We start from the raw sequence: 12433 nt of genomic DNA, 5'->3' as shown, positions 1-12433 counted from the left end.
ACTGAACCCTTATTATGAAGGTTAGATCTGAAAACTCACTGATCAAGAAAATCAGAGATGAAGGGAAGGGGTCAAAGAGCCAGAAATAACAAGGTCAATACTTAGAACTGACACTGAAAGTTGGTAGAGTCAGGATGGATTTGCCAAGAAGACAGTCAGTCGGTTAACAGCTCCTACTCATCCCTTCTTCCTCTGCAGGGAATGTCACTTCTGTATCATTAGGGCGATTCTAGTGACAGTGCCCTCTGCTGATTCACAGAATTATTATCATCTCACATTATTAACATCAATGTGACACCTAGTTGTAGGGTATATTTTTAGATATAAATGTTCATTCAACATTATAAGTTATGTGCTAATGTAAAATTTAACTTGTAGTGCTTTATTTATACTCACTTAAGGGGTTATAAAGAAGGATATCATGTTCTTTGTCAGCATTTCAAAGACTGAGTTTTCAGTACTTAGAATCACTTTCACATGATATGATTAAATATTCAGTGCTTTGAGTATCTTTGATCTTTGGATATAATAGGAAACACTGCAATTTTTTGCCGTAAGTCATTATAGTAAGCTAAGTCTTCAGTTGTTTTTTCCATGCCCTTCCTAAACAATTTTTGGATGAGGAAATTCCTATATGAAATACATTAATTAGGTAATAGGCTACCTCTATTTTAAAGTCCCAATATTCAGTTACAAATATGAAGAGCTATGCCATTGTTCATTTTTTTCCTTGGATATAAGGAACTTTTTCTTTTATCAAGGCAGAAATTCCACTCAATACCATCAGGCTTAGGGGTATGGGAAGATCTTAAAAGTAAAGACTCTTAATTGATCTTTTGCTTCTAGTATCCAAGAAAATTTTCCAAGAACTTATAGCTATGTGGTGATATTCTCATTGCTACATGGAGAAGCTCAGAATCCTATGAGAATCACATTTTGAATTTGCTTCCCATATATTTTGGAATGTGATTGATTTATACGTAATACCATTTTCAAGGAAATACTCCCAGACAGGCAGCTAACCTAGGGCTGAGACAACATATTGATGGACTGGAACCCTTAATTAACCAAAATTTCTTTTCTGGCTGTGTTCGGTGTGTAAGAGAAAGCGATAACAGACAAGCCAAATTAAAAGCCAATATTACTTTTCTCTCTTTAATTTCCAGGAAGAGGTCGAGGTCATATCAATTCAGCCTCACCTTTTGCATCTCCTGCATTTGCAATGTCGCATCATGGTTGCTGCTCTTAAAAGGATAACTTGATTCTCACCCCTTCACGGGCAGTGTTATAATATCCTATGTCAAGAGAACATTCTGTTGTTCTAGCAACTGGTTTACAGAGTAAATTAATGGGTATGGCACTCAAGATTAATGTTTACGATTTTTTACTGCAAAGGAGACATTATCAGTCCAAGTTCCCTTCAGGAAAAATATGGCACACCCAAACTGAATACCTTGGCCACTTTCAAAGGTACGGGTAGTGTTTAGGGAAACAGAGAAAGGTAGTTCATTACCCCTGCCCATTAGCAGTCCAGGGTGGGTCGAATGAGGTTCCCATCCCTGGCCTGAAGAAGTAAGGGAAAGGAGCATTTCTCCAAAGAGAGAGTTTTCATTTCCCAAACCCAACTAGAAGCCACAGCGATCAACAGGATCAGCTTCCCAGGGCTCAGAGCAGGGGCAGAGCGGATCTGGGGGGGACAAACAACAGAAATATAACACAGAAGAAGAGGAGATGAAACACCAGTAAAATCAGTAGTGGTTAGACTACTAGCAAGCCAAGCTGGGTTGCAGCTCTGGGTCCCAACTCGAGAAAGGAAGACAGCTAGCCTTTACCGAGTGCTGTTCCAGCTACTACTGCAATTTACCAAACCAACCTAAATGTAGTGTAATAAAACAACCATCATTTTATAGTGCTCGTGGTTCTGGAGACCAGAAAGTCAGACAGGGCACAGCGGGGATGGCACGTCTCTGCTGCTTGATGTTTGCACCTTGGCTAGGAAGGCTCGCATAGCTGGGGGTGACTCAAATGCCTGGGGGCTGGAATCACTGGGAGCCTTCACTCATGCGACTGGCACCTGGGTGATGACTCAAAGATGGGGCTCCTCTGGAACTGTTACCTGGCCTCTCCCAGGGCACGGGCTTCTTATACCTTGGCAGCTGGAGCATCTCAAGAGTGAGAGAGAGCCACAGGAATCAGACAGAAGCTACATGGCCTTCTATGGCCTGGCCACCAAGCTCACACAGCCACACCCCCGCCATTGGTTCAAGGACAGGGTAGCTAGTCACCCCTGTCTGGATGGAGAGATGGGATGGTCACAGTGTGGGAAGAACTGACTGGAAGAGAGATTATTGTTACAGATATCATTGGAAACTATGACTTGCCACTGAGGCAATATGAATTAATATACTTTTGAACCATTCTGACATTAATTGCTACCAATGATATTCTAGGTAAACCGTACAACTACATTAACTAGAATCCTTTCATCTAAAGTTTCCGGTGATTAAACTTTAACTTTGGTGTCCCTTCGTGGATTATAGATTTTAAAATGTCGAAGACATTTCCAGGAATCAGCTTCCTGCCCTCAGTTTCTGAACGTCTCTGTCGTTTTCTTGCAGTTAGTCAAATGATGTGTAGAACGAAAAGTAGACACTAAAACCCAGAGCCCTTGGATTCTACTTATTTGTTATACTTATTTAACCAGAAATTGTTACGGAATGGAATTGTAGATTACATTTTACCAAGTGAACCCACAAGCACTAGAATTGAGGAAGACGCCTCTGGCCAGTTGTTGCCTTTCTGCAACATGGGAGGAGTCAGGCTATTGGGTTGGGGGGCCTCCTGGAGAATTTGGGCTTTGTATCTGTCATGTGAGAACTCAAGGGCTAGGAGGCCAGAAGATTAATAGTCAACAAGACCATTAATGCCCGCTAAGAAACGGACACATCTGTATTAATTTCCCATTACGCACTCCACAGTCTCTGCCTGGCCAGTCCACCTGTTCATCTCACTGCTGAGCCGGAGGATCGGCCCAGGCAATGTCATTAACATATTCTTCAGGGGGTTTTATTTAATGTTTTGTGCCCTTTTTCTACTTTTGCAGTCAGGAGCCCCGAGCACACTTCTCTTTGTTATTCATGCACAGAAACAAGCCTTTTAGGGATGTTTCCAAACTGTTAGAGTCAGCTCATCATTTCCTTTGATTTTCTGACATCAAGAGTTTGCCAAACTACCCAAAGTTTTGATAAAGCTTCTAAGTGGCTGAGCTTTTTCTATCTTCTATGCGACTGTGGCAGATCCATGTCAGCTTTGCTGGCTTCAGCTCTTCTCCTTCTCACGGTGTCTCAGACTCCTCCCCCGGAGTCTCTGACTGATCAAGACAATGGCTCACACTTGGTGCCATGGTGGTTCTCTTCACAGTGTTGCTTCCAGCTGTCAAAAGTGTTTATTTACATGACGAAAGAAGAATAACACATCATCGATCAGTTCACAAAGCCTATGTGGTTGAAAGGTTACCTCTCTTTTCAAAAAGAATAAAATGCTGTTTCATTTAACAATCACATGTCGTTGACTCATTTTAAAGGATTTGCTTAACTGTTTGTGACTCCTTCTGACGTTTTTAAAGGGTGAGGTTCCATCACTGGTTTTGGAGTGTGTGCACCAGGTTGGGCGATGGGGCTGGGCCGAGCCCACAGGAGGCAGGGCAAGGTGCCGGGTGCAGGAGGGCTGGCTGCAGTCCGGGTCCTGTTGGTGGTGTGGCTGGGGGGAGCCCCTGCCTGCCCTTGCCAGTAAAGGGAGGGGGTGACCATCTTCCTGGTACACTTACGGCCTTTCTAGTTCTGTAGTTCTGGACACAATGAGCCCACTCAAGGTTGACTGTCCTGAGAGCTCAGGGTGACAGCCTTCTGCAAGCTGATTGCTCTTTGCCCTGGGGGCCTCAGTCTTTAGACGCCTCACCCCATGTTTCACATTCAACATTGAAGTGTTATCTCTCTCATGAGGGATGATGGATGATTCTCTTCCTCACTGTCCCTTTACCTTTCAGTCTATGACATACTGACCACTCCTCCAAGTTCTCTTGCTAATGACGTCCTACTTAGCAAAGCCAGCGGTCCTTCTCCTCTCCTAAGCTACGAGGCTTCACTGTGACTCAGTTTCTTCATCTTTCAGATAGTGATAATGGTAGCGTTGACCTCTTTGGGTTGTTGTGGGGTTCTAGTTGTATATTGTAATAGGTAATACATTTTATATATGTTTATGCTTGTATGAGACACACACCCATGGTTTAGAATAGAGCCCAGGACAAGGCAAGCACCACATGAGTTAGCTCTTATTGTATATCCAAGGTCAAGTCCAGCCCACAGATGAGCATGGTTTGCCTGCTACTCCCTGTCTGCTTCTCTTATTCACATTACCTACCTGGTCTCCAGAGGCAGCAGTATCATCAAAACTCTCTGCTTGAAAAACATAACCTCTCAAACGTCACAGCATTATTTTGAATCTGATTCATGTCTTTCAGAGTTTACAAACCCCAACTAATAGAAAGGCCCCTTCCTCCTCTATTCCTTTACTAAACTAATGTAGAAATTGTATTATAATACCTGAGGATGTATGCTTTCCTTGTTTAAATCTCACTTTGTTTTTTATTTGGCAGATGTGTGTTAGTCTTATCTCCACAGCTAGATTGTAATCTGTGGATTAGAGTATATGTTAGTCTGCCTATATTAGCTGTGGTCCTTCCATCCATTGCCAGCTGCAGCCTGAGTGTGGATAACAAGAGGTCCCTGGTTCTCACTGCTACTTTAAGAACCAAATACAGACAACTCTCCCATCAGCTGTGAGCATAATCTCTCTATGTGACCAGGGGCCTGACACCGCACACGTGGGCTCAGGATTCAATGTGTGTGAACCTTTCTGCCCAACCCGCAGGTACCCGCCGCCAGACTGCCCATTGCGTGAGGAAGGGCCATGGCATGGTGAAAGCTACGTTCTGTGACCCGGAAACACAGCCCAATGGGAGACAGAAGAAGTGCCATGAAAAGGACTGTCCCCCCAGGTAAGCAGTGACAGTGGCTGGGGCTTTGTCATTAGAATAAAGGCAGGAAAGTTATTCTGGGAGTCTGTGGCTGTGCTGTGGGAGCCTCTGGCAAGCTGGGAGGGAGGACATTTTCTTCCCAGAGAGCATTTCTTACGAGACAAAGCTGGTGTGTCGTGTGTTTAATTATTTGGTAAGACTAAGCCTCCAAGCATTGTTGAAGACAACGCTACATAGATCACCTGAAGTTCTTCAGTTATTGGGTTTGGCTTTCCTAAGAGCATTTTACCATTGTGACAGCCACCTGCAGACAGCTCACTGACACTTCAGATCCCAGTGCCCACTTGCCCCAAAGGCTGTCGGAAGGGTAGACTTACAAGCCAGGCTTTCTTAACCTAAGCACATTATACCTGGGGCCAGATAGTTCTTTGTCATATGTAGGGTCTGTCTTGTGTGTTACAGGATGTTTAACAGTGTTCCTGGTCTGCATCTATTTAGAGCTTAGTAGCTCCCTGCACCTCCAACCCCCATCCACGTTGTAACAATCAAAATGTCTCCAAATGTCCTCTGGGAAACAAGGCCACCCTTGGTTGGAACCACTGTAATAGAGGTATCCGTCCGCTGCTAATCTTACTGGTTGAAGGTACTGGGATCCTAGAAGGTAGCTTGGATGTTATTATGAGGTGTTTATGTTTAAAGAGAGAGAGAGAGAGAGGAAGAGGGAGGGAGGAAGGAAGGAAAGACTGATGAGGGATGGATGGATTCTGGGGAGTTTCTTCATTCTCTAGTGACCTTAAACGGGGTCTGTATTTAGGCCGCTGATTCCATCAGGCATTTGTTGCAGCCCTAAGAAGACACACTAAGAGTTTGGTTAACAGGAGGAGACTAGTTGGCGTAACATAACAAATCAAATACATGACAGGCTAAATTCTAAAGAAGAGCTAGGTGAATGTGATGAATGCCAAAGAACTAGGTAAAGAAATGAAATGTCCAGACAAGCCAGGGAAGACAAGCCACGGTAGCATCTTGTAGGTTCGAACAGGAGGGACCCAGGGGCTGGGCATTCTCACCTCCGAGTCAGAGGCCTGGTCTCTCCCAAGTTCCATGGGTTCCTGTAGGGAAGAGGTGGGCTGGGAGCAGAGCTGGCCCGCCTCTGCCGAGGCAGGACAGAGGTGCCGCCGCCACCCCACCTCCCTGGAGCTCTGCTGGAAACAACTAGGCACTCCAGGGTTAGGCCAGGGCTAGGCTGTGCGCACCCTTGCAGTTTCTGGGGATCCTTCCTGGGGAAGAGTCAGCCCGGGAAGACGAGCATTTCTTAGAGCTACTGGACAGCCTGCCACTCAGCTGGTCAACTGCCTGTGCTCCCTGTAGCCTTTTCCCTCAAAGTCTAAGGCCCTCCACCAATTAATTCCCTTCGCATTCACTAGATGATAGCGACTGCTGCACACGTGCCTGGGATTCTTGCCTCACTTCTCAAAGCCACTCTCTGGAGGATCGGCTACCTTCTTAAAACCACGGCTGTGCATTTCCTGAATCTAATTTTATCTCTGGGGTTCAGGTTCTCATTCTTACTGTTTTAAATAGTCTGCCTCGGCCTTTGTGTTATCAGCAAATATTTGTTAAGCATCCTTTATTTCCCATGAGAGATACATTGCTGTTAATAACCATATAATACAGGGTCCAGCACAAACAACACCCTTTTTATATCACAAAATCACAAGCATGTAATTCTGTAACATAACAATATCACATTCAAACTCCCCATGTCATTTTAGGTGAAATGTTCAAATTAAAACTATAAATTATTATGCCCATATTATTACACTACCAACCACACTTAAGCAGGTATTACTTCCAGTAATCTAGCTAATAAAATATTGTCCTGAGTTCTGTGAGCCACTCTAGCAAATTATCAACCATGAGGAGGGATCACGGGAACCCCCTCTTTCTAGCCAGTAGGTCAGAAGCACAAGTGACCACATGGACTTACAATCGGTGTCCGTGGGCAGGGCTTGCAGAACTGAGCCCTGGACTCTATAAACAGTTAGTGTCAGAATTGCTGTGTGGAAAATCCAGACGTTTGTTTAAACAGCAGTACTGTGAAAATGGAATTAAACAGTAGGTTTTTTTTAAGCACCAACTTCACTCTTGGCAACGTTTTAGAGATGCTGGTATATTTCCTTTATTGTTCTCAACTATTTGGAAAAATAACTACTATTATGCCCGTTTTACAGAGGAAGAAATGTTCATTACCTCACTCAGTGTCATGCAGCCAGTTGGTGGCAGAGGTTTGAATCCAAGGCTGTCTAGCTATAAGCCTGCTACAGGCAGACCCACTCCCCCACCCCCCGCCCAGGCAGAGGCTGGTACCACTCCTCTCATCTGCGCTGGTCCAAAGCAAAGCCAGCATGGTGCTAGGTGTGGTGCCAACCAACAGATTTTGATGCAGACACTCACTTGCTGAGGCCAAGGCAGAACTGGGGACACTGGCTGTGTAAAGAGATTGTGGATTCGGTATCAGCTCTGTGTTTTATAACAGACATCAGTCTGTAGCTGACATTGTCCAATTCATCTGTAGCTTAAAACTTGGCTTCACAGTTTCCAGAATTCTCTATCCACAAGGGTGGTGATCACTACCTACCTCTGCACTCCAGTTACCAGAGCTGTCTGGTTGGAGGTAACCCTATAATGAGATACAAGCAGGGCTAGAAGGAGACGGGTGTTGGTGCAAGAGTACAGAGTCCAGAAGACAGAAAATGAGCCCAGGCTCAATCCCTGTAGACACAGAGGAGGGACCTTGATAAAGTAATTCTTCAGTGATCCAGTCTGAGCGCTCTGGACTTGAAATTGGCCCTGAATGTGGTCACGCGGTAGCTGAAAACTAGTTCAAAGATAGCCACATCCTGTTCTCTGGAGCCTGCAAATGTTGCCTTATTTGGAAAAAGGGTCTTTGCAGATGTGATTAAGGGTCTTGAAATGGGGAGATTACCCAGGATTACCCACTTGGGCCCTAAATGGGTCATTGCAAGTGTTCTTACGAGAGACAGGCAGAGGGAACACTCGCACCCACACAAACACACACACGAGAAGGCAATGCAAAGTCGCAGCAGAGAGAGATTTGAAGACACTAGCCTTACAGATTGGTGTGGGGCGCCACAAGCCAAGGCATTCTGGCAGCCACCCCAGACTGAAAGAGGCCAGGAACAGCTCTTCCCTGGAGCATCTGGAGAGAGTGCTGCCTGCCTACTCTTTGATTGCATCCCAGGGATTGTGATTTCGGATGTCTGGCCTCCAGAACTTTAGGAAACTAGATTTCTGTTCCTTTGAACTGCCAAGTTTGTGGTAATTTGTCATGGAAACTGACAGGCAGCTGAGTGCAAACACAATGTAAAAGCAGGGCAAGTGCAGAGAAGACCCCGCCACCAGGTCACAGAGGCTCCAAAACTTGGAAAACCACGTGATTAGGGCTTTCTTAAAGCACGTGGCAAAGGATTTTTTTTGAATAGCACACACATGTCACTTCCTAAGGAAGCTTACAGCCAGGAAGGTTATGCACATGCGTCAGCAAGATGGAGCTATAGTTGTCAGGGCTGGGGCGGGCAGGCGTGAGTCTGGACGCCTTGCCCAGTGCCCTGCCTCCTGGTCCCTGCCCATGTGGTCCTTGCCCTCCTTAGGGCTTTGTGGTTACTTGACATCTCTTGATTTCTCACTTCTAAGAGCAGCACTGTTAGAACAAGGTCAGTGATGCATTCCTTCTCTCCCCCAGAATGCTTCTTAAGCTGAGTTCATGGACACAGCTTACTGATTCAGAGCAAAATTTTGAAATGCACCTACTACGCAGCCCCCTCCCACACAACTGCTATGGAGCCTGGCAGTTAGAATGAAAGTACTGATGGCCACATGCAGGAGGAGCTGGGCTACCAGACGGCCACTGTGCATCCCAGCCGGCACCAATGCGGCAGCCAGTGCCCAGGCTTCCTGGTGAGCTGATGCTCATTTTGATGCTTTTACCATTTCACATCGTTGCACTTCAGGGGAGGAAAGCGGCCCACCCTATCCCCCAGCTTCTGCTGCTGTGCTGGAAACGCAATTTCCTCCAAACAATTGGGAAAATATGCTTAAGGAAAAGAGCAAAGTATAAGCAACTTGGCTGTTCTTTTAAAATCTTTGTCATTTGGTAGCACTTTTTACTATTTAAGTACTTTTCCCTCTGTCTGGTACGTATCTATTTCCAAAGTTCTGAGTTTCTTTGAGCCTTTTTCTGCTCATCATTCATGCCTGGGCCTAGTACACAGTCAGTTGTTAAAGGTCAACAAAATGAGCAGATCAAGCCTGAATTGACCCAGTTCAGACCTTAAGCTACAGCCCTCAGAGACAGATATTAATGACCCCGATGGTGTTTTTATAGCCTCAAAAGTAAAATGTTTGTCCTTGTTTTTGTTTTTATACTCAACGTGATACACATACTTACACAAACACATATACACATGTACATGTTTGCTCATTTATGTTTGAAATTTATGATACCCTTATTTAGGAGAAGACTTGACTTCACCTAGCTAAATTAATTGGAATTTCAGTTTTTAAATTTATTTTGCTCTTATGTTGTATGGGTATTCCTTTCTCTGAATTCATCTTTTATTATATTTAATGCATCTGGACTAAAACTTTTGTCAAAAGTAACAACTAGCAAATCACCTTTGGTGCTTCCCTGATGCTATTCATTCATGTGGAAATCAGTTAATGTGGTCAGAAGATTCTGACTTTGGAAACTGCTAACTAAACGTAGCATGTAACAGGTACGATTTCTTCTGAAGGAAGATATGGTGAGCTAGATAGAATTCCATGAAATACTCTGACATAAGGTTAATTTAGAAAAGTCCTTATTTATGATTGAATTATAGCTTCCCCAAATATTCATGAAACAGTCTGGGTAGAGGGTGGATATTTTTCCCAGGTGGCATATGAAGAGATATGGTTTTGGAGAAATTGGATGTCATGTCCTAGGGTAAAGGGGTGGAGAGGAAAATAATAGTTTTTAAGTATCAACCAACCTTTCCTTCCTCCCTTCCTGCCTACCTGACTTCCTGCCTTCCTGTCTTTCTTGTTTTATTTATGAATCTATATCAACATGTCGTAATCACCCCAAGTCCATAGCTTACCTCAGGGTTCGCCCTTCGTGGTGTACATTCCAAATGTTTGGACAAATGCATAAAGAATGACAAACACTCATCATTATAACATCGTGCAGAGTATTTTTACTGCCCCGACAACCCTCTGTGCTCTGCCTGTCCATCTCCCCACTCCCCAGCCCCTGGCAACCACTGCTCTTCTTACTGTGTCTGTGGTTTTGCCTTTTCCAGAGTGTCATGTACTTGGGATCATAGTGCCTGTAGCCTTTTCAGATTGGCTTCTTTCACTTACTAATATGCATTTCAGGTTTCTTCCCATCTTTTCATGGCTTGATAGCTCATTTTTTAGTGTTGACATTTTTTAGGCATTTTCATTGTCTGCATTGAACACAGTTTATCAGTTCACCTATGGAAGGACATCTCGGTTGATTCCAAGTTTTGGCACTGATGAATGAAGTTGCTATAAACATCCACATGCAGGCTTTCTGTGGACATATGTTTGCAACTCCTTTGGGTGAATACCAAGGAGCATATTTACCCAAAGGATGTGAAAACATATTGAGAACCCATTCTTCTTTAATCCCTTCTATGTTACCCCATCGTTTATTCTTGTTAGCAACTCTGTTTGGTTTTTTATACCACTGTATAGATGAGGACACTAGAGGCTCCACATACAGTTTCTAGGTCATTTAACCACAGTGGTGGAGTCTGGACTTGAACCCAGTTCTGTCTACTGAGAAGTCTGTGCTGGTACTACTACATCATGCTGCTGCCCAGCATCTCAGGGTGGACAGGTTCTTGTGCTAAACGCAGAACCCCAGATTGAAAATATTTCTTGCACATTAAAACACAATGAAAATGATACAAACAAGCAAGAAGATCTGACTCTAAAGCTAAATTATCATAGAAATTCACAAAGAAATTAAAGAAAAGAAATCAAATGAATGTGCTTTTTTTAAGAATAAATAAATGTTGATTACTTAGTTGCTATTATTTGCTTTTGCAAGCTTAGTTGAGTACTTTCCTTGGATATGAATTTGAAGTTGCAACATCTTCCTCTGTCACTGAACTTTCATAATGTAAAATCTGAAAAGTTCACACCCATCAGAGTCATTTCCCCTCCCAAAGTGACTTCATACGCAGGACTTAATCTTCATTATTTATGGGTATTGTCCTTCAGTACTAATTTTTGTACATCAAGTTTGGACATTCTATGTTCTTTCCCAAATGAGTGTTTAAGAGAGATCCTTTAAAGGTTCTGAGAATCTAAAAGTAATAAAACATTCTGATACTCCTAATATAAGACATATGTCTTATGTGGTCAATGGCTTCCAGGATGGAGTAGCCTGTTGACAAATACATTCTTTGCAATTAAAGTGTATCTGACTCCAGAAAGAGGTCATTTGAGTCTCTTCTCCCTACTGACTTCTCTGAAATTTGCTTTACATCCTGGCTCAGTAACCTGCACTTTTGTGCCTGGTTTCTCTTTTCAGTGGTTGAATTGAAAAAAACATACACACACACACACACACACACACACACACGTGTGTGTATTGGGAGTTTCTGGTCGTCTTCTCTCACAGGACCATGTGTATCTTCAGGTGGTGGGCCGGGGAGTGGGAAGTGTGTTCGGCGACTTGCGGACCCCATGGAGAGAAGACACGAACGGTGCTGTGCATCCAGACCATGGGCTCCGATGAGCAGGCTCTGCCTGCTAAAGACTGCCAGCATCTGCTGAAGCCCAAGACCCTCGTTTCCTGCAATAGAGACATCTTATGTCCGTCGGACTGGACAGTAGGCAACTGGAGTGAGGTGAGCTCGGGGGTTAAAAGGGAAACTGGCATTTTTTATGCTTCATCAGCACCGCCCATTCCTTGTCATCAACCAATCCAAAGTGACCCTAGAGAAAATGGCACCATGGCCAGCATCTAGCCCCGCTGGCCCATTTCCTGTGTTTTCCACCCAGTATTCTGTCTTGCTTGTTTTCCATTCTTACAGGATCTCCCTCGCACTTGTCCAGGAGTCAGATGCCTGCCAGGGTTGATGAAATCCTCAGAATATTTCTTGGCCTGTTGTTAGGCCATCAGTAGCAAATCAGAGCCTCCCACCCACCCCCACAGCCAGTGTGTCAAACCTTCACCAGTAGTGTTTCACTGGAGCTACTGTAGTAAAGTAAAACCAAAGGGGCGTCACTCTCACGGTGGAATGACGGGCAGCACACTTGACACTTGAAGAGACCCTCCAAGCTCCATCTTTTCAACACGTG

The 12433-nt window shown here is 44.3% G+C and overlaps 1 protein-coding gene across 1 annotated transcript in view; it reads left to right on the top strand.

Annotated features, from left to right (window-relative positions):
- Positions 1-12433, top strand: part of ADAMTS12 (ADAM metallopeptidase with thrombospondin type 1 motif 12) — a 208465-nt gene that overhangs the window by 154427 nt on the left and 41605 nt on the right. The window contains exons 17-18 of the mRNA XM_024578563.3: positions 4930-5056; positions 11769-11979. Coding sequence (XP_024434331.3) covers positions 4930-5056; positions 11769-11979 — 338 coding nt within the window. The remainder of the gene's footprint in view (positions 1-4929; positions 5057-11768; positions 11980-12433) is intronic.

This window comes from Desmodus rotundus, chromosome 1, assembly GCF_022682495.2.
Source record: "Desmodus rotundus isolate HL8 chromosome 1, HLdesRot8A.1, whole genome shotgun sequence".
NCBI classification, from domain to species: domain Eukaryota; kingdom Metazoa; phylum Chordata; class Mammalia; order Chiroptera; family Phyllostomidae; genus Desmodus; species Desmodus rotundus.
This window is presented reverse-complemented; position numbering and strand designations above follow the sequence as displayed.